Source organism: Anopheles merus, unplaced genomic scaffold (assembly GCF_017562075.2).
Source record: "Anopheles merus strain MAF unplaced genomic scaffold, AmerM5.1 LNR4000373, whole genome shotgun sequence".
In the NCBI taxonomy this organism is placed as follows: Eukaryota; Metazoa; Arthropoda; class Insecta; order Diptera; family Culicidae; genus Anopheles; species Anopheles merus.
In genome coordinates, this window is record NW_024427953.1 from 7,766 (window position 1) to 29,611 (window position 21,846).

The following is a 21,846-nucleotide window of genomic DNA, read 5'->3' on the forward strand; positions in this document are numbered from 1 at the left end:
TTGCATTTCTGCTTTCATCCATGCGAAAGCTTTCTCACAGTCTGGAGACCATTCAAAAGCAACCTCATCTTTAAGTAAATTGTTGATTGGGTACATGTGTGTGCTAAGGTTTTTCATGAATCTTCCATAATAATTTACCAAACCTAACAGTGCGCGTACTTGCTCTTTGTTTTCTGGTCTTGGCATATTTTCTATCGCATCTATTTTGCCTTGTAATTTATGGATTCCTTTCTTGTCTATCATGTAGCCGCAGTATTCAATCTTATCTTCTAAGAATTCGCATTTCTTTAAGTTTACTCGCATATTGTGATCATTAAACCGTTTTAGTACTTCTCGTAATCTTTGTAAATGTTCCGTATCATTAGGGGCTGTTATTTTAACGTCATCTAAGAATACTGTTACTCCTGGTATACCTTGTAGAATTGAAGTTATTTCTCTTTGAAATATGGCTGGGGCAGAGGCTACCCCATACATAAGCCTAGTGGGTTGATAAAGTCCCATGTGCGTATTCAGCGTTAGTAGGTGTTGATCTTTCTCCCTGATTTCCATTTGTAAGTATGCTTGGGCTAAATCGAGCTTTGAGGATTTTTTTCCTTCACTCATGTTTGCAAAAAGTTCATCGATGGTGGGCAGAGGGAAATCATCAATTAATAGCCCTTTGTTAATTGTTAGTTTATAATCTCCGCACAGTCTTACTTTGTTACCCGTTTTCCTAACTGGTACTATTGGGGTCGCCCATTCGCTTCTCTCTACCTTAACTAGTATGCCTTTATCCACCATGTTCTTTAATTCCTCTTCCACTGTATCTCGAATAGAAAATGGAAGAGGCCGCGCTTTAAGAAACGTTGGGTTTGACCCATTTTTCAAATGCAAAGATGCTTTGACACCTTCTATTTTTCCTATTGTGTCCAAAAATACTGCAGGAAATTCGTCTAATATTGCTTTTAAACCATTTTGGGTATTCGATGATTCAATAATTTTATCCACTGTGTACTGTTTACCATGCAAGATTTTATTCCAATCGTAATTTAAGGCTCTCATCCATTCGCGACCCAACAATGGTTGCCTATTGCCCCCAACTATGAACAATCGTAGTTTCTTTATTCCTTCTTTTGTCTTGATTTTCACTTCAGCCATTCCTGCGACAGAAATTTTCCCACCGCAATAACTTCTCAGTTCTACGTCCGTTTGTACGAGCTTGACATTTTAAAGATATTTCTCTTTGTCGTGTTCGTTAATTAGAGTAACTGGTGAACCACTGGCTACCTCGAACTTAATTGGTGATTTTCCAATTTGTACGTTCACAAAACTTTTTTTGCTATCTTTCACATTTTCTACTTGGAAAATATCTATTTTATGGATTTGATCCTCTTCTGTATCCTGACTGTCACTATCTTCGCATTGCTCCACGAGATTTGCTGTCCTACTCACTCGTTTCTTATTGTTCATCCCATGTGCTTTCCCCATTTTGAAACACACGCGTTGTAAATGACCGACCTTCTTACATAACGCACACACTTTCATTTTGTATTCGCATTTATTCGCTAAGTGCGATGAACTGCCGCATCGGAAACAATACCGCTTGCTTCTTGGCGCTGGATATCGATCCATAAAGTTTACTGACTGAGCCCGTTGGGCTAAAATTTCGACACCGTCGTTGACTGTTTCCATCGAGAATGCGACTTGCTTTGCTTTCTCGAACGTTAAGTCTTTTTCGCCTATTAACCTCGCGCGTATCATTTTGTCACGTAAACCGAACACAAACTGGTTCCGCAGCCCTTTCTGTAAATAATCACCAAACGCACAGTTTTTCGCTTCACGTTGTAACGCCGCCACGAACTCGGTGATGCTTTCTGCTTCCTTTTGTGTGCGTTGTCGGAACTTCCACAGCTCTACCATTTCCAATGGTTTGGGGTCGAAATGATCGTCTAACGCGCTGACGATCTGGTCGTACGTTTTCGCTTCCGGTTCGTCCGGCGAGAGTAAGTCACACAGCACGTTGTAAGTCTCACTGCCCATGTAATGCAGGAGCGTCTGCTGCATATCCGCTTGATCCACTTTAAACACTTTAGCAGCACCAACAAACCGCTTAACCCATCTTTGCCAAGTTGACTTCTCGTGCACAAACGGCTCGATATTAAATGTAGCCATTATCGATTCGTTTTTTAATGTATTGCCCGCCTCGTCGCCAACTGTTATAATCACACCATCCATTCACTTGCAAGGCTCAACGAGAAGTGCCGGGTTTTATTTCTCATTTCTCTCCGTACAGTTACATGCTATAATATGCTATAATCTAGTCTAATCTAATCTAATCTATAATCTAATTTTAAATCTACAATAATGGATATAACAATTCACAAAATTGCCCCACCTTCCACCGAAGGCAAACGACCGGATAGTGGATTCCGATTCCGAAGCGTGAACAGTGATTGGGAAACACGCAGATCAACGCGGAGTAAACAAATTATGAGGGAGAGCAAGCAAAAAAAGGAACAAAACCGAAAACGAAAACAAAAGCAACAAGTAGTTCAGTTTCCGCAGTTCATACGATTAAAAACAATAATAACAAGTTCGTCGTCTAATCGTAACGTACAGGCGGCCCAGGAAACGATCGCATCGCTCACGGCGGGCGACAATGCGGCCTACGAGATGGATGTCTCTTCCGGCGACAGTGTTGATGCCGTGCTGAATGAAGTGATTGGCCGGTACAAGCGACCACCGACGGTGGTCGTTAATTCGGCAGGTATTACCCGCGATAACTTCCTGCTGAAGATGCCCGAGTCCGACTTTGATGCGGTGATCAACGTGAACCTGAAGGGTACGTGGTTGGTGCTGCAACGTTTCGGCCGGGCCATGATCGAGCACGAGCTGGCCGGTTCGATGGTGAACGTGTCGTCGATCGTTGCCCGCACCGGCAACATCGGACAGTCGAACTATTCCCCGAGCAAGGCCGGGGTGGAAGCGATGACCTAGGTGGTGGCACGCGAGTTCGGCCGGTACAACATCCGGGTGAATGCGATCGTGCCCGGGTTCATCCACACGCCGATGACGGGGACGGTGCCGCAGAAGGTGAAAGATATGATCATCATGCAATGTGCGTTGCGTCGCTTCGGAAATCCGGAAGGTATGATAAGTGTTCTATGAGCAATTGGAATTAGATTGGACTAAATTTAAAATATTTGTTTGCAGAAATTGCGGAGGTAGCAGCCTTTCTGGCATCGGAAAAGAGCAGCTACGTAAACGGCACCTCGACCCAAGTGACATTTTCGAGCAGATTGTTAGCGTTTTTCGAGTTGCTGGAAGCTTAAAGAGCAGGCTTAAAATTGGCTTAAAGAGCAAGCGATATTGCAGAGTTTAAGCTTATTATAACAGTTGAAACGTCAGTGTGAAGCATTTTTTCTGGTGCCATTTTGAGAATTGTCATCACGTTGTGCACAAGCTACCGGCCCAAAACAAAACATGCGTACTTTTCAATCCATATTAAACAACAAGTTTATTATAAAACACTCTTTCACGTTGTTTTGTTATTTTCCCAGCGTTTCTCCGCTATTCTGATGCTCCTGGATAGATCGTTTATTTCTTTTTACTCAGTGTTTTGGCTGTTGAACACCAAGGACGAAACTGCAAGCTTCTTGTTTGTCCGGCTTCTACCGAAGTTCTGACATAAACTTCAACGCTTCAACACATCGTTGTTCACTCACACACCCATGTTTTCAAGAGTTCATATGAGGCAATGGGTTAAATCGAGCTGTTCACGAGGAGTTTAAGCTAAAAATGTAGAACAGTTGTCACCTGGGGATCGAAGTCACTGGCGGATAAACGAACAGAAACGATCCATCTTCCGCCCAATAGGACGGCTCAAAAGGATGATACAGGTGTTACAGCTCAAAGCTACTTTGTACAAAACCATACTACCTCCCTCAATTGTGCGTTTAATATTGAGAATGATTGAAGTGGTTTTTTTTCTCAATATTTTCTAACAACATTTTGCAACTCATCGTGTCATATGCATGTGATACATGTATGTAGAAAACGAAAAGAAATTAAATAAAAGATAACACTATCACCGGCTTTATCACACACTCACTTGCTCACAGGTACGGTTGCCATCCCGCAAACACTTGACAGAGATTGCGCTTGTTCATTGCGTTGAAGATTAGCATTTGCACCTGCCCATCGACTGAGATGTACTTGTTGTCCTCCTGGCCAAGCAGCTTCTCTTCCACCTGCATCAACGTACGCTCGGCCGTCACATTGATATTAGCCGCATCCATCGGCAGACCACCGACCGCTCCATCGGCCTCATCAGCGTCACCGGATGGCGAAAGGAAGGCTTGCTGTTGCCGACGGTTTGCTTTCTTGTTTGACAGCACGTTCCACGAGTAGAGCGGATCGTACAGCAGCACCTCCAGGATGGCGAGGATCACCGTCTGATTGTTCCGCAACACTTCCAGCGTTTTCTCGCACGATCTGGAAAGCAATGGGGAAAGAGTGTTTGGTTTAATAGCTGCAGACTTTACCAATGAACATGTGCTTACTTGCGGAAAACACCCTCAACACCGCTTATCCCCATACCATCCACAATGTCACGCGTCAAGCGGAACGGGACGGTCTCCGGGGTGGGCAGATTTTTCCCCATCTCGAACGCTATGCCAAAATCAATATGGATCACCTCCCCTGTTAGCTTGTCGATCAGGATGTTCTGCACGTGCCGATCGCCGATGCCCAGCACGTACCCGATCATCGAGCTGGCGGCCACACTTTTGATGTAGTTCTGCTGCCGCTCGAACCACACGCCCGGCTTCAGGTACTGCTCGAGAAAGTAGTGCCGAAAGACGGGCCGAATTTTGTCACAGATTTCTTCATAGTTTTTCAGCTTCTTCGGCAACGTCATGCCGGCCACCGCGTTCTGAGGAAAAGAGGAGCATTTTTCAACATCGTTAATATTCAAACAAAAAAACGCTCTCAACAGCTTGTACATACATTGGAAAACTTTTTCGCGCCGCTGTCGGTTCCAGGTCCTGCGGCCGATACTTGGCATGCCCGGAAAGCAACCACGCACCGATCGGCATCGTGTTGTTGCACCATTCCAGTATGCCGCTTTGCCTCGACAGCGGTACCACCTTGTACGTGCGCACGGACAGCTTCCGGTGCGCCGTTTCCTTATCGTGGCGCAGCAGTATGTTCATTATACCGAACACCTGCTGCATTACCGCATCCTGGCGCATATCATCCTTCCCCTTGAGCAGCTGCGTCCGTTTCGTACCGTTCAGGCAAAGGCAGGCAAGCTTTTTCGGCGCATTAATTCCACCGACACCGATCACCTTCGCATCCCACCGCCTGATGCCTACGATGTGTGAGCGATAGTTGCCGGTTTTTAGGACGGGCAACTCCACCGTTGGACAGTGGATGAGATCCAAGCTTTCCAGCTGCCCGAGCGGATCACGTTTCGTCATGGTGTACTCCCGGAAGGAGGGACTGCTGGAGAGCGTTTTGTTGGCCAGCTCGATCAGGGCGAGATTCATTCTCTCTGTTTGGTGCAACATTTGCTCGAGCGTTGGTTCTTTGCGCAGCTTTTTGTACACCTCCCGCACACCCATTAAACGGTTATCGTTGGTGGGAGTTCTTGAAATGTTTAAAAATGCATTTAAATTTAACTTAATGTGTTATTCCACTATAATTAACCAGCACTTACTCGTGATCCGGTTGATCTTTATACGCATGCAGCTGCGCAAACACAAACGGAAGCGTGTGATGGGGATGGTCCAGGGCGCATCTTATCAAAGCTTTCTGCACCAGCGCACCGTCCCCACTGTCCAGCCCGACGCGCGGTGTAAGCTGCGGTAAAACGGCAATAAACTTGTACGAAGGAATGGTAAGCAGCGACTCTTCGATCAACTCCTTTGCGCTCGTATTTTCCTGATTGTTCAACCACAGCGACATGATCCTAAATATCACCATGTCGCTCACGATCGTGCTCTGTTTCGCGTACATCAGATAATAGCACAGTGCCAGATTCAAGTAGTCCCAGCGATTCTGTTCCACCTCTTCGGCCGCTTTCTTGTCGCGCTGCAAGTTTTTCTGCATAAAGTGAAGCGAACGGCCAAGATCTTTGCGCCGCTGATCGGTGGCACGTTGCGTTTCCTCCCTCAGGCGGACCAGCTCGACCTCCATGCGGGCGAGATTCGTTTTCCGTGCCTCCCACTCCTGAGAGCGGATGAATTTGGTGAGCTGCAGGAAAGGGAGGAGCAAATTTTCATTTAGTTTACCCCATTTAATATTGCAATGCTCCTCAACCTACCCGCACAAATTCACGATCCGCGTACTTCGCGACGGTGTGCTGCACGGTGAAGTTACGATCCACGTCGAAGCAACGATGGTTAGCGGGAACGTTCCCGGGCGAGGTTTTCTGTTCGCCACCCGCAGCCGTCGCCGCCGCCTGTCGCGACAGCACAAACTGGACATATTTTTCCGCTTGTTGAAAGTAGTCCGAGCATAGCGACTTGATCTCCTGCGAGTGTCCTTCGGCAAGGAACTCACCGTAAAGGCGACACGCCACTCCCTTCACCATCGGATCAGTGTACTTGGCGCTGTTCATTACTTCCCACGCCAACTCCTTCGCCAGCACCGGCTGGCCGGCACTCCAATTGAGCTGTGCATTTTCCAGCATCACCACCGACTGCACGTTGGCCGGCAGCTCCTGCTTCCCGATCAGCACCACATTCCGTACCGCACAGTCCACGAAGCCTCGCAGGCGCGATTCGTGGATCAGCAGCAGCAGCGTGCTGTACACTGCCGGCGGTACCCATTTACGTTTCGCACGAATCCCGGCCGTGCTGAAGATGGACAGCCGCTGGGAAAGGATCGTTTCCAGCAGCGTGAACTCGCTGTGCGGCAGCTCGTCCTGTTCCCTCCACCGGTTCAGCAGGTCCTGCTCGCAGTCGATCTGTCTGGAGAAGTGTACCGAAGTCTTCGATCTGCTGCAGCATCCGCAACCGGCACAGCCCGTGGTAGATGTGTTTGGTGGATTCGATGCTGGTAAGCTTGAAAAGTTCGCTAACGGCACGCTGCGCTGCCACGATCGCACTTTCCACCGCGAGTTCATCGCGCAGCTGCAAACACTTGAGCGCTTTGTAATGCGCTCGCTCGAAGGATCGCGACTGTAGGAGCAGCGCGCTCGAACCGGCAGCCGGTGCTCTCTTCGGGACATTGGGACCAACACCGCCGTCCGCGTCGAATAGTACATTCCAGTCGGACAGCCGCCAGGCACACTCGTAATCAATCTGTTGCGGTGCGACATGTAACGATCTAGCCAAACCGTACAGTGAGGAGTCTTTCAGTGTTTGCAAGATGGCATTCTGTGTGCCCGCACTGTCCAGGGCGGTATCTTGCGACCACGGTGTGCTTGCATCTTGCATAACCAAGCATCTGGCGTAATTCTGCTCTAGACGGTAATATTCCATCCGTTCCTGGATTGGGTTGAGGAATGATTTAACTGCATCGTTTACGCCGATCGCCAAATGGCATGATTTCATTATGTTTTGCAGTTCCGGGTGTCGTTTGGCATCATGCTTGCCTTGCTCCTCTTCCTCCCGGTACCAGAGGTCACCATACAGGATGGCTTTAAAGTGTGCCTGACAGAATTGAGACGCTTGTGCGATTCGTAGATAGTTAACGGAAATTTTGTACTGTGGAAAGCTATTACAAACATTATTTTTTAGGAAAAGTATTAACAAAAATTTGTAAATTACACTTACCATTGATTATGTATCCGAACACACTCCACGATGGTAAGCATCAGTTGAATAGCTTTCGGGTCATTGAAAATATTGTGAACCTCATTTTGAATGGCAGCGAACTCGTTGAAAAACTCATTAATCTGCAAAAAAGGAAGATATATTCAAATGTTTCCTTATCATCCGTGGCATCTACTACTGTGCAACAAGAGCACTTACAAAGCTGCCCATGCTATCGATGATTGACTCTTCGAATTGCTTTATCGTTATCTGTACCAGCAAAGGGACAAGCTTCTCGACGAATGTCGTTTCCTGTTCGGCCAGCTTTTTAATCATCGTATTTCCCAAAAATGACAGCAACGCGGCTGACAGCTGCTGCACAAAAGCGCTGTACTCGATCCGTTCGTTGGCAAGCATTGGCCGCAACGACAAACTGCGTCCGGTGGTACGAGTGAAGAGTTTGATCTCTTCCGCAGAAGTTCCCAAAAATGGGTGCAGTGTTGGTAGTTTGGCTGTTAGAGATACGAATATGATCGAAGTTAAGATTTAAAATGGATTTCTATATGCAATTTTGTTTAGAATCTCACCCGCCAAAGCATGGAATGTTTTTCCGTACAGCATTTTGTAGCAAATCAGTGAGGCGTAGTTTGCAACCGGAACGTTTCTGTTCGTTATCAGCTCGTTCAATTCGCTCAGCAGCACCGCAGCACATCGTTCGATTGCTTCCTTCGAGTTGTTGATCTAAAGAGAGATAGAAATTTAAAATTTAATTGATATTGCTACTGCCCAGGGCTTTAAAGCTGTACCGTATCGTAAGCAATCATTTCTGCGTCGGATTTTAACAGCATTGTTCCCAGATCGATCGGTCCTATTTCACTCAAACATCGGAGAGCTTCCATCGATCGCTTGTCGAACGGGGAGCTGCGCACAACTTCCAGCAAAGTGTAGACTAACCGATGAAGCACGCTTTCCCCATTAGCGCCCGACGATGCGCTTTGCTCGCTCAGCTCATCGCACAATAATTTTAGATCTTTCTTTTTGGTGGTGAGCTACAATAAAAAAATTAATAATTATATAACTTCCAAGTCACTCAAAATACAGCAAAAGCTTACCACAATCTTCAGCGCAGCCAAATCTTCGTATCTTAAATTGGGCAACTCAATCAGCGCCGCGATTTCTTCCCTTGGCAGCACATTTTCATGACCGATCGTTTTTTGGCGCGATATAGCAAGCCGCAACTGATCGAATCGTTCGTCCTTTGGTAGATAATTCAGCTTACCGATCGCACCCGCAAACGCGGCAGAGTGTTGTAAGATCAGAAACCGTAGCAGAGTTAGCGATTTTTGAGAAATCTCCGATGCCGGATCGACATTTTCCACCTCCAGCAATGATGACACTATGAAGTGCAAATGTTCCGAGAGCAGCTCGCACGCATCGCTAGATGCGACCACGTGCTCCAGGAACCGCCCGAAGCTGTTGAGCGTGGCAAGTCGTAGGGCGGGAAAGGAGGACAACAAGTTGCACAGGAAATACACCACATCTCGCACGAGATAGGGTTTGAACGCGCGTTCCTTCTGCTGTCCGATGTACTCTTTCAGATGGTCGAGAAACACCGTGTACTGGAAGAGATGTACCATTTTCTGCTCCGGTTCATCAGCCGCCCAAAGCCAGCGTTTGACATCCGTTAGGGTGCGTTCAATTGGTGAGCTGTTTTTAAAACACAAATTGCTCAGCAGCGTGTACTTGAACGATTGCGATCCCCATACCGACTGTTTCAGGTGCTCGAGCGCCGTCGAGTAAGTGGCTTTGCTAAGCGACAGATCGGCAACGAAGCAGCTTGGCAGGTCCTGGTCCAACAGCTTGCCCAGCTCAACGTGATCGTTCAATCGGTGGGTGAGATGTTTGATAATTTCCGACACGTAATCTTTAAGATCTACCGTGCTTATTATAGGGGCAAGTGCTTTGTGCATCCGACTAGCTATTGCATCATACTTGGGCGCCATCCCTTCACATTTGGCGTACTTGGGCAGAAGGAACGAAACACATTTCGGCAGTATACTCTGGTAATGAAATGGAAAATTGGTCATTTATCATTTTAAATTCATTCCAACCGAAAACATACCTTCACCATTTCTGCCTGCTGTACGCCAATCGATTTGCAGAACTGTTCGAACCGTTCCGGCTGCATGCAGAGTATGACGAAGGAAATGTTTTTCTTGAACAGTTGGATAAACTCTTCGATCGTGGCGATCTTTCCCGCTAGACGGAACGGGAAATGCAGCAACCGATTCCCTTTGGTTAGCCATAGCTCGAGTACGGTGTCCAGGTTAGCTTGAAGCAGCTGGCAGAAGTCGATATCGCTGGAGGTGCGCATAAGCCGTATGGTGTTTGCCATTTTGTCTAGAAGAAGGACAAAAATATGATTATACAATAATTAAACTTTAATTGTCAGCTATTGCTGTAACAACACTTACCATCGTTTACGCTTCCCAACTGAACGAGCAGCACAAAATCGCACAACGCGCGCCGACGCAGCATGAAGCTAATGCGAAAGATGCCCAACAGCAGCTGAAGGCAGCCGCTAATCACGTTCATTCTCTCATCGTTCATGTCCATCCCACCGTCGGTCGCTAGTAGCTCCTCGAACTGAATTTGATCGTACAGTTGCAGCTGAAACTCGTAAAAGCTGCACGGAACCGAAGAAAGGTCAGGATGTGACCATTCGAGCTGCATGAAGTGCAGAATATTCCTGACCGCTTCCAGCTTGATGCGATAGCTTGGGCTGCTCAGCAACGGCACCAATCCGTTGTAGATGCTCTCGTGCGTTGGCGTACGGATGTGCTGCGGGTAAGCGCGGAGCAGATACTTCACCTGCGCCAGTATCTTCACCTGCAGCTCGGTAGAGTACGTGTGTTTGGCGCACTGTTTTACGAACGAGTACAGCACGATCGTTACGTTGCGGATCATGTCTTCGTACGGGCTCACGAAGGCGGTTAAAGCTGAAACGGATTAAACACAATTTGAGAAGAGAGTTCAGTTGATCACAGCTACAATTAACTTACCACCGTACAGATCGATAATCTGCTCCGTAATGTCAGGATTGGTGTAGTGGTTTTTGCACACATCTACCAGGTTTCTCAGTACCCATACGGCCACCACCTCATGGGAAGTTTGCGCCAGCAGTATTCGACACAGATCAAACAGATAGAACAAATCCAAACTGCTGAACACATTCAGTTCCAACCGATCCAGCAGCTCGTGAGCCTCGTTCAGGCTTGGCCCTTCGTACTGCAGATATTCCGCTACGACGTGGAGGAAACATCGCTGCATTTGCTCTTCCGTGGCCAGTTTATCCGGCTGCAACACGGTCACGCACTGCGAATCCTCCCCCTCCTTCAGACTGATCTGCCCGATTGCCCATCGCATAATGAACGTGTGTTCGGTTTGCTGCAGCAGCTTCCTTACCGACGGATGGTAAGGGACACGAAAGATGGCCAACAATCGCTCGGCAAGGTTCCTGGTTTTGATGAGATTTAGCGTGGAGGCCGCATCGTTTTTCAACAGCCGCTCAAATCCACCGTTTAGTAGGTCGAACTTGAGCAGAACCTTTTTGTACAGTGGGCTCCTGGTGCACTGCTGCTCATCGTACGCGGCGTGCAGCTGCAAAATGTTGAGCATCTCCAGGTACAACTCCAAATCGTCGCAGATGCATGCCAATCCATCGGCTAGAAAATAATTCCCATCGGGCAGGATATGCTTGTCGAAGCTTACTACCTCACACAGGCGCAAAAACAGTGGTTCGTTTATGTTGTAAGAGATTCGTGCGCTGCCTTGGGGTGATTCCGCATCAATCCCTTCCTTTTTGTGCTGCTCCAACGCTAGCAATTCCTCTAAACTATGGTAGCGAAGTCTTTGCTCGAGCGTTTGCAACTGCCCGTCTCGCTCCCGGTAAAAGGTATCGTGCACTCCGGCGTGTGTGTGCCGCTCTGTCTCATCCATTGCGCAACATGTAGTCACCACGCAAAGGATCGAAATGCGTGCCAGCGTCTTTGCGCTCAGCCGCTCCTTTGCGTGTAGTATCGCTTTCGACTGTGTTTCGCGCGTCTGCGGATAGAGATAGTTGAGCAGCTTGGTCAGCACACCGTCGACACTGCCGAGACACTCGGCGTTGCCCACCGTCTCCAGGATGGACAGCACCGTGCCGACGTTAAGGTTCGTCTTCTCCACGGCATAGGTGTAAAAGGCTTCCAGCACGGTGCTGTTTAGAAAGCCGACGTTCGGATACTTTCGATGGCGAATCAATAGCTGCAGCAGGAGATTGGATTTAGCGCACGTTCTTGCGGCGGTGTTGGTGCAGGCACGGAACGCAGCGGCTATCATTTTGGCCCAAAGCTCGCCAATCGATTCACCGCTGGCCGCCGCTGTGTTCAACGATCGATGGGTTGACTTTTGTTCGAACGCGAGCAGCACGGAACAGCACTGGTAGAAAGCATCATGCTCGTGCGGCGATTGTAGGCTCGGTTGCACATTGCACAACAGTTGCAACAGTTGCGCATAGTCGTCGCTAGTAAGTGCTGCCTCATATCTGTCTAGAACCGCAGAAAGGATGTACAACCTGGAGGAAAATGTTTATTAATGATCTTTTCTACATGAAAGAGGAAGCGTGATCGTACCAACGCAAATTAAGCTGATTTGGAGCAGTACCGACCATCTCCATGATGCTTTGCAGTTTGTTAAACTGTTTGTTTCGCTTTGCGGCCGTTTCTTCGCCGCTAGATTCCTTCCAATTATCCTCGTTCCAGTACACCTTTGAAAAAGGGATGAGTAAGAAGTAGTAATTTTCCCTTTAAAAATGCAGAAAAAAACTCAAATAGTCTTACCGTATAACACAACCGGGCGGCAAAGTCAATGAAACCATCAGCAAAAGGGGCCTCATTCGAGCCAAAGAACGAACTCTGATCCCGTGCCTTCATTTCACTCGTCAGTATGTAATGATATTCGCGCAACGTTTTCCTTCGCGCTTCATCGTCCTCGACCTGCTGCAAACCGTCTCGGGTCAGTGGTTTGGCAAGGGTATGAGATTTTCCTCCCGGGTACAACATTATCAGCGACAGATGCATCAACCGGAACAGTGACACTTTCTGTTCCTTGCGCAAGTTTGCTTCCTTGTAAAGTTTCACCGTGCATGGAACGAGCGACTCCAAGAATGCAATGATCTTCGCCTTACAATCCACCGCTATCTGCACGTGGCGATCAAAGTGTGATTAGGTTTAGCTTTGAGACAGCAAAAAACCCACCTCGGAGATGGTGCTAAACGCTACTTACCGCTTCTGTTATGTACAAAGCTATGTTTATCAGATCGCATAAAACGTTACTTTTCTTCTCGTTTACCGCCTGGCGCAGGTGGACAATCAGCCGGCTCAAATAGTCCGCCAGCAGTGTTTGCATCGAGCAGTTGGCTAAAAATTTCACCACAGCCAGCGAGAGACAGTTGGCCGCCAAGTGCTTTGGTACGTGCGCTGTATCCAGCATCACTAAACAGCAGTCCAGAATTTCTGCAAAAAAAATCCCCGTTTAATACTAAATAAAGTAAATCAACCTTTTCACCCCTCTGCTTACCTTTCCAGTGCTCGTAGCTCACCGGCGTTAGGCACCACTTGGAGCACAGCACGAACTTGTTCAGCACGTGCAGAAAGCACACACCAAAACTGTCCCGCATCGCTTGATCGTTGATCGCGCGCACAAAGCACCCGATCAGCTGGCTGTGCGGTAGCTGCGGCGCATCCCGATCCATCGCCAGCTCAACGAGCTTGTGCAGCACCACGACGTAGTCGTGGTTCTTGCTCTGCACCTGGGTCGTAATGGCGTAGCTCTGCTTCTGTATGCCGTGGTAAGCCGCATCCAGCACCGCGCACCACTGCGTCTCGAACGCATCCGATGCCATGTAGTCGAGAAAATCGTCCTCCCGGTTGTTCAGGATGGTGCTCATCTTGTTGAACGCCTTCTGCCGCACGGTTACCTTCTCGGACGACATCTCCACCAGCAGCAGACAGAGGTCGCGGTCCATCACCGACATTCTGCTGCTGCTGCTGCTGCTGCTGGACGAGGAAGAGGCCATCGTGGTTCGTGGGGCGTGGTTTGTTTCAAGTTGTATCTGTAAAGAAAATTAAAAACATAATTTAGAATTTATATAAAATAACCCTTATCTCCTTTTAACCTTCTTTCCGTAAATCCTGTTGGAACTTCTTGTTCGTACGAAAAGAAAATGCAGACTAATTTATTCTCTATTTCAATAAAGCCTACTACACTTCGTTTAAACTAGCGATGTTGCTATGATCACAACAAATCCTCCTTTAATATTGTGATATTGCACCATAATTCTACGCTAAAAAACACAAAAACTAACGACCCATTTTGCTCGCGTTCATAAGCATCATAACAAAAGAAACCCAAAAAAAATTAGTTCGATTTATTTGTTTGTTCTTTTTCGACAATTCCATCGTGGATATCTCCTTTTTTTGTTCATTTTTCTTAGACACATTTTCTCTATCGCATGTTTCGGAATTTGCGCTTGATTGCTTTTTAATTACAGAGCTTTTACATGGATAGTTTAACTCAATTGCAGTTTTTTTATGCTGCTCAGTGTTTAAGTTTATGTTCAAGATTATAGCCTAAAATGCTCATTTACACAGCTTTCTTGGCATGTTGGCTCTCTTCACATTTTTTAACCGTTCTTATATTGGAAAGTAGGTAGAGAAATCAAAGCAATTCAAGTGAGTAGTGTAATAGGTTTTAAGTTTTCCGAAAAGTAATTGCAGTGCCATAGTACATCTAGCTAGTACATTTGAAAAGGAAAGAAGTAATCGTGTAAAGAAGTTCAGTGAGTGATAAACACCAACGGACACGTGAAAAAGAGCTATCGAAAGATTAGTCTAAAAACAAGTTCAGGTAAATGCACTCAACTATAAAATTATGTATCTATAGATTTATGTACTACTGAATGAAGAGACGAATGTGTTTTAATGTTTCGTTTGATAGTGCCGTAAGCGGGTACGGACAGTTTTTACAGTGTCTACAGCTACTCTTTCCATTTCTCATTGCACGTGAAGCTTAATTGTGTAGAGGGCGGATGGATGTGACAAAGTGGCTCAAATGCAGTTTACAGGATTTTCCAGGGGTTCTAGCCTGGTTATAGTTATGAGACACTACTTCTTGACTCTTTCTAATTGGGAAGTGAACTTCACATGACGGAAATTGGACTCTATTGCACCCTTTTTGGAAAGGTTCGTTGGAAATTCCTATTGGATATGTCCAACAAGGGTGCTATAGAGTCCAATTCCCGTTACATTTTACTTAAGAAAGAGTCAATAAAGTGTCCCACAGCTATGAGAACGCCTGGGGAAACCCCTGCCACATTGTACACATCGAGTCTGTCATCCTTGGCCAGTTAACTAACTTACACTACACTAAAGAGTTCGATTCGATCGATTTGCAATCCTATTCAAACCGCACGTGCTCTGTTTGCGCGAAACACTATGGGCGAAATTAAATATCAGCACGAGCACGACATGCGGATAACCTAATAACCTAACCGGGGAGGTAAGAGGGGGGGGGCTTTATATGTCGTGCCCAAACTTAAATGACTATATAACACGGTTTGCAAAAGCAATATCTAACGATACCATTCGGTTCACAGGGGTTTATATGGAGAGGAGCATGGAATATATTCATTTCGGCGTGTGACAGAGTATACGCAATTCAGTTTACGCTACCCTTTTACACACACACGTGTGTTTTACATACGCAAAGCCTAATAAATAAGGAACATTAAATGATCATCGACAACTCAGTATCAGTTCTTCCCTTGCCACACTTTACAAGTGTGAGGTTGTGTGTGTGTGGGTGTGTGTTAGGCTAAAAACTAGTCTTCTCTAGATTTTCACATTAAAATGTATATGGTAATATCGCAATATTTCGCTTATTGAAAAGCAGATTGAGAGCAATTAAATTAAATTTAAAAAAACCGAAGCTTAGTATCGACATTAACGGGATTTGTTGGTTAAATCATCTTACGTGACTATCATTAAATTACCAATTCGGATTAATTATCAATGCGTTGCCAATCTTGGCGCCCGCTTCTGACAAACACGCCACACCGCTGCCGCTGCCGGTGCTGCTGGTTCGCTTGCGCATTTTCTTTTCGCGCAGCGCTTTCATCGCTTCGATCGCAACGGGATTGCCGAGATCTTCCAGCTTGAGCACCAACTTGTACAGCGTCTCGATAAGCAGCAGCACATGGCGAGCTTTGCGCTGGATAGCGGCGGGCGGCGGTTCAAGTGCCGGCACGCCATTTCCGTTCAGCTGGTTGCTGCCCATCACGTCGGCGTCGATGAGCTTTCGCGGCGCTATCACACTACCGCACTGCAGCTTGCCGAGCGAATTTTGAAATTGGAGCGGGGTATACGCTCGACCACCACCCGTCGGCGCTGAGCCATCCTTTCCCTCGCTACCGCCGTTCGGGTTGGAGCGGGATTCGGAACTGCGACGTTCGCGGTTCGTGCCGAGCAGCCCGCTCTTGCCGTTCTTCGACAGCAGCGACAGTAACAGCAGCTGGGCATGCTCCTCCGGCTGGGTGAACGGATGGTTGAGCTGATTTTCGCGATAGATCCTATTATCGCCCTCGCCCTTCGCCGCTGCCAGCCGCTGCTTGTACACGGTGAAATAGTAATCGTTAAAGTAGGGTGCGTCCGAGTTGAGCTGCGTCAGCTTTATCCCGATTAGCCACTGCTTGTTGCGATTGCTCATCATGTTTGCGTACTCATCGCGCTCCTCTGGCTGCCCGCCGCCTGCAGTGCTCGATGGCATTCCATTGCCTACTCGGGATCGTTGCTGCTGCTGCTGCTGGAAATGGTGCTGCTGCTTCATAAAACCCGCCCTTGGCAGGGCTACTAGCGGGGCTGCTTTGTTCACGCCATTGCCGCAAACGCTGAGCGTGCTGGCCGCAGCGAGCTGTCGGTTGAACGCGAGCAGCGGATGGTTTTGTTGAATTTCCTGCACCAGCCGCTGGTTGAACTGGTTCGTCGGCAGGGGCGTCGGGCTGCGCTGCATCAAAAATGGCGGCGGCCCACCCGGCGCTGGTCCCGGATGGCGAGGAGGTAGCGGCGGTGGCGGACCCATCTGTACCGGGCCGGGGCCACCCAGAAACCCTTGCAGCGGGGAACCGTACGAGCAGCGCTGCGGGAATGCCGGATGCATCGCCAGGTTGTTGATCGGGGTCGAGTACGGTCGGGCGGCTAGCATGTTGTACGGCAGCAAACCAAGCGGAAGACGGTTCGCGTTGTTCAGCATCCTGCGACGGTCCGGGCGGGAACAGGGCAGCGGGGCCGGCGTTTCGGGCGCCCAGCAGCGAAAGCGGCGGGGTGAGCAGCGCCGGTGGTACCCGTAACGGTGGTGCTGCTACTGGCGAGGAGATCATCGGGATCGGCGGCTGCATACTCTTTACCTCCTTGGCGGGTGTGAAATGATCGCGAGCTTTCACTGGTGGTGGTGGTTGGGCCGGGACCGGTGCCGGTGTGCGGAATGGTTGCAGTGTCTGCTGCTGCTGCTGCTGGTGAAATTGGTTGTGATGGTAATGGAGTTGGTGTTGTTGTTGTTGCTGCTGCTGCTGCTGTGACATTTGCTTTTGCAGCATACTTTGATGCTGATTTTGCTGATGCTGATGCTGGATGATGGTTCGTTCAATGTCCTCCACTGACAGCATCTTCATGGGTGGAAACAAGCCCGGTGGCAGTGAGGGAGGCGGTTTTGGCGGCAGGCCACCTCCCCCGATCGGATGCGCCGGTTCCGGTGGTCGAAAGGCGCTCTGCTGTGGTGGCAGGGCAGAAAATGGCGTACCGCTGGGCCTATAATCGCTGTACGGTGGCTGCACCGGAGCCGGAACCTTCGCCGGGCTACCCCAGATGCTCGGATCCAGCCATAGCTTGTTCGCGAACTCATCGCCAATGCTTTGGGCCACCACACTGCTACGGCCGCTCTCGCTGTTGTTGTTGTCGCTGCTGCCCCCGTCGTCCTCATCCTCCCCAAGGAAGGAACCGGTTCGCCCCCCATTCCTGCAACTTTCCAGCCGCACGAGATGCTCGTGGATGTCCTTCCAGTCGCCCTTGTCCGCCGCACCGAACGTTTCGTCATTCAGGGCGTCATACTCCTCCTCGTCCGAGATGTCTTCTTTGCATCGGCGCCGCTGCAGCGGCGAATGCAGTTCGGCGGTGCGCCGCGGTGCTGCCTGGAAGAATCGGCGAGCTTCCTCCTCCTCCTACTCCTCGTCGTTCTCACCCGGCAGACTGGTATCGAAGCCGAAAAAGGAATCCATCACTGGGCTTTAGCACTGCATCCGTACGAACGGTTAAGGCGTACAACACAAATCACAGTTTTCCATCCAGCACCACCACCACACCACACAGCAAAACTGGTTCGGGCATTCGGTTTTGGGGTCGAATGTCGATGACTTATGCATGCAAGCACGTGTTGGCGGTTTAAAATAATCAGATGATCTTCACTTCATCTACAAATACCGGGTGACTAAGCGCGTAAAAAAAACAAAACTGCACACATAACGTAAGCGGCATACTTACACACACTCTTCGGTGACCCGGTCAGATTGTGCGGTATGGTGTACATCGCAAACTTGGGCAGCTGACGGGTCAGTTCAAACACGTGAAACTGCACACTGCTCGGGTAGCCGACGAACGCTTTGATGTGAATGTCCTGCGCATTGTCCTTGAGCGTCTTGAGCGGTATCAGTATGCGCGAAACGTCCTTCGTCAGGTGCGCGATCAGCGTTTCCTCCTTGAACAGCTGATCAGCAAAGATCAACACGACACGAATCGTGGTCGAGTTGTTGGTCGACACGGTGATGTCGATGTTCATATCGTTGCTATCGTAGCTGGTGGAAATGCCGATCTGTAGCCGCGTGTTGGACGGTATGATGCCGACGTTGTCCGGCACACTCTGCACCAGATTGCTTTCGCTCGTGTTGCTCAGGATTTCCTTGTTGTACTTGATGTTGTTTTCGTAGTGCTTCAGCTCGAGCAGCAGTTTCTGTTTCTGAGTCAGCAGAGCGTTCATTTCCTCATCGGCAACGTTGTGCAACGTTAGCATGTTGACGCTTGGCGTCGTATATCCCCTTACTGGCAGAAAAGCAAAAAGAGAGAGAGAGAGAGAAAACAGGGCATGAAGCACGTGTCTCATCGTGTGATCTCATCGATCCACACGCCCGATCCCCGTGGCCTTACTTTCTCCATCCGCCGTCACGACGACAAGATCCAGCAGCCCGATCCCCCGATAGTCGTTGCAAGCGATCCCGCACACGAAATCGTTCATCTTCATCCGGAACCAAACGTCCCCGGTGCGGGGATCACGTACATCGATCTTGCCACTCTTCCAGCCGACGATCATTTGCTTCGCCTCGCATCCCAGAATGTCGTACGTGGCCATCGCTGTGGCGCGGGCCTTCGACTTGATGCGCCACATTCGCACGTTCTCCTCGAACACACCGATCGTGCCGTTCTTGACGCTGTACATAAACTGGCCGGTGCGCAGGGCGACCAGATTCTGTATCTCGTTGCCCTCGGTAAACTCGTGCAGCAGCGCTTCCTTATTGTAGATCCGTATGCATCCATCATCCGTGCCGGTGATGAGCTGTAATTTGGGTAATTCGAATTCGAAAGGTTTGACAGTCGTTTGATGGGGCGTTTTTTTCTTCTGTTTGATTTAAATGTCTTCAATTCTAGTAATACATCAACTTCAAAGCTTGGTGCTTGCCTGCGTGTGTGAGAATGTGTGTGTCAGTGATAATGTCTTACCTCATTTTGACCGTCCTTATCGATATCGATTAGCAGCAGTGAAACCACGCTGCCAGACGTTATCAGCCACAGCACTTCGGTGCCCTCCTGATTGTAGCCTCGGACGACCGCTGCAAACATAAATAGAATTATTTGCTTTGCTGTATTTTGGACTCTTTTGACCAGCACACCCGTAACCACTTGACCGGTAGTTTTGTTTGTGATTGCGTAAAAAAGCATACCTAGGCAGCCCTGTTGCGATTAATAATGATATTCTAGTGTAAAATAAATGTTTCGATCGACTTTATATTGAATAGATTACTTAAAATACATACTTTTTTAACAACGAGAATACGTAAATTACAGCATTACTGCCGGTTAGAATGATTATTAAAGAACATAAATTAACTTTAAAAATATTATTTTTAGAAACTTCTATGCCTTAATATAATTCTCAAATGAGCAGTCCTTCCTGGTCGATCTTCATGAATAATATACATAAATTCCTAAAATCATCTTTACAATTCTTCCTTTTTCACCACAAACCACGGGCAGAGACGATCACAAGGGAGACGATCTGCATCTCGCTACGTAGTATCTATTGCCATTGCCGGGTTTATCTCAATTAAACCAGTTTTTTTTAAGTGACCAAAATTGATTATTTTTCCATTTCTACAATTATTGTCACAGCGAGAGTCCATGTTAGGAGAATATTAATAAAAATAAACACACCGACGCCTACAAGGCAGGACGTGGTTCAAATCTTATTCACAAACAGCATACTGTCATGACTGACCGACTATACCCTGGTGTGGAGTTAAGCATGTTGTGAGTTGTATTAGATAACCATATTATTGATATTAGAAACCATAGCTTTTATAATAATTTTAATCGTATCAATTGTTCATACATGTAAAGGAGCAATTAAATTATTTCACTAATACACAATATATGTTATTTGAATATTTCGTAGACTGTTAAAATATACATTGAAATGCAAAACATTGCCCCATATACGTACCATTGCCGCCAACGATCAGCGTATTGCCCGGTTGGTTTGCGTAGCCACCGATCACGGCAGACCGTACGCCCTCGTGGAAATCTCTCTGAAACATGTTACAATTTTCATCCACATGGTACGCTGAAAACAGACAGACAGAAAGCAAAACGATGCAACCCACACGGTTGCAATCCAGCAGTTGAAGTTACTTTCTATAAAACGGTCGCTGCACTCGACACGGCCACCTACCTAGCACATGCGAAGGACTTCCAATCACCAGCACGTCGCGTTCGTCGTCCTTCTTCAGCCGCCCGGCCACGATCGCCCGTATCGGAAAGTTCATGTTAAGCAGTGCGATGTCATTTTTGATTTCCGAAATCGAGAGCTTCGAGTTTTGCAGCCCGTAGCGTTTGTGGGGCGTGTGGATTAGAATCTGTCCGGACGGGGTGGAAGAGGTGGATGAGAGGGTTGAGAAAGTCATGCACAATCAGCAGAGCGGAAATCGATCACACTCAAGATCGTTTCGATTCGTGATGATGGTAGTGTGAACGAAGCGCGTGCAGCAATCGAGCGCAACTCTCCGGTTTTGGTACACAGACGGTGAACTAGTTTTCACGAGTCTCCTTTTGGCCGAGGGTCACACTACCATCACACACATAGCATAGGGTGCGCAAAGGCAAGCTCCTACCTTGTCCGCCGTTGTGACCATGGTCAAACAGGAATGGATCCCGTCGTACTTCCCGCAGGTCACCAGCTTGTCGAACACTTTGTAGTTGAGGGAGAACGAAAATACGGGTTTGGTGGATATGTCCATTGCGATGGGATTTGGCAAACCACAAAGAAAAAACTTCCACTGCACCAGCAGTCAAGACGTTTGTGATTGTTTTTTATCGGGCAGGAAGTTTTCGCTACGATTTGTTTGTACATTGATTCGCGCCATGGAAACCGTCCGCCTTGACGGTGATGGAGTCGCTCATGCGCACTCTAGCGTGTTGACATACCTGTTGATAATGGATTCCGATGATCTGGTGCTTTTGGAAGCAACAGGTGATATTGCTGGTGATTTGAATGTGATGTGTTTTATTTAAGAGATGACATTATGATTCTTTTAAGGAAATGATGCATCATTGATCGAAGCGAGTAAACTCTTCTGAGCAGGTTACACATTTACAAATGAAATTGGTGACGGTGTGAATTGGTTTTAGAGTATAACAAAGTAAACTTACAAAAATTCTCTCAAAAAAAATCAATTTTACTAATTCTTTTT

General features: G+C 47.8%; 4 protein-coding genes and 1 pseudogene across 5 annotated transcripts; 1 reads left to right on the forward strand and 4 right to left on the reverse strand.

Annotated features, from left to right (window-relative positions):
- Window positions 1-2,259: 2,259 nt before the first annotated feature.
- LOC121602251 lies at window positions 2,260-3,312 on the forward strand (annotated as a pseudogene).
- Window positions 3,313-4,051: 739 nt separating this feature from the next.
- Window positions 4,052-6,772, reverse strand: LOC121602248 (serine/threonine-protein kinase ATM-like). The gene is made up of 5 exons (XM_041931003.1): window positions 6,305-6,772; window positions 5,699-6,234; window positions 4,965-5,628; window positions 4,542-4,882; window positions 4,052-4,473 (listed from the first exon to the last, which is right to left on the reverse strand). Exons 1-5 carry the CDS (start codon window positions 6,671-6,673, stop codon window positions 4,095-4,097), a joined length of 2,289 nt encoding a protein of 762 aa, XP_041786937.1. The 5' UTR covers window positions 6,674-6,772; the 3' UTR covers window positions 4,052-4,094.
- On the reverse strand, window positions 6,740-14,059 carry LOC121602246 (serine/threonine-protein kinase ATM-like). Its single transcript, XM_041931000.1, has 14 exons — window positions 13,957-14,059; window positions 13,359-13,893; window positions 13,065-13,294; window positions 12,620-12,979; window positions 12,413-12,546; window positions 10,802-12,354; window positions 10,214-10,738; window positions 9,862-10,139; window positions 8,852-9,799; window positions 8,546-8,788; window positions 8,327-8,480; window positions 7,959-8,251; window positions 7,761-7,882; window positions 6,740-7,701 (listed from the first exon to the last, which is right to left on the reverse strand). The coding sequence occupies exons 2-14, from the start codon at window positions 13,855-13,857 to the stop codon at window positions 6,813-6,815; spliced, it is 6,228 nt and encodes a 2,075-aa protein (XP_041786934.1). The 5' UTR covers window positions 13,858-13,893; window positions 13,957-14,059; the 3' UTR covers window positions 6,740-6,812.
- Window positions 14,060-15,827: 1,768 nt separating this feature from the next.
- LOC121602249 (protein PAT1 homolog 1-like) lies at window positions 15,828-18,108 on the reverse strand. Its single transcript, XM_041931004.1, has 3 exons — window positions 18,072-18,108; window positions 17,047-17,963; window positions 15,828-16,973 (listed from the first exon to the last, which is right to left on the reverse strand). The coding sequence occupies exons 1-3, from the start codon at window positions 18,106-18,108 to the stop codon at window positions 15,828-15,830; spliced, it is 2,100 nt and encodes a 699-aa protein (XP_041786938.1).
- LOC121602247 (Bardet-Biedl syndrome 2 protein homolog) lies at window positions 17,408-21,567 on the reverse strand. Of its 2 annotated transcripts, XM_041931002.1 has the most exons (7): window positions 21,268-21,566; window positions 20,829-21,012; window positions 20,601-20,720; window positions 19,601-19,710; window positions 19,031-19,436; window positions 18,371-18,925; window positions 17,408-18,300 (listed from the first exon to the last, which is right to left on the reverse strand). In XM_041931002.1, exons 1-7 carry the CDS (start codon window positions 21,391-21,393, stop codon window positions 18,281-18,283), a joined length of 1,521 nt encoding a protein of 506 aa, XP_041786936.1. In that variant the 5' UTR covers window positions 21,394-21,566; the 3' UTR covers window positions 17,408-18,280. The 2 variants fall into 2 exon arrangements, with proteins under 2 accessions (XP_041786936.1, XP_041786935.1); XM_041931001.1 differs by having other exon boundaries at window positions 17,408-18,925; window positions 21,268-21,567.
- Between the last annotated feature and the right edge of the window lie 279 nt (window positions 21,568-21,846).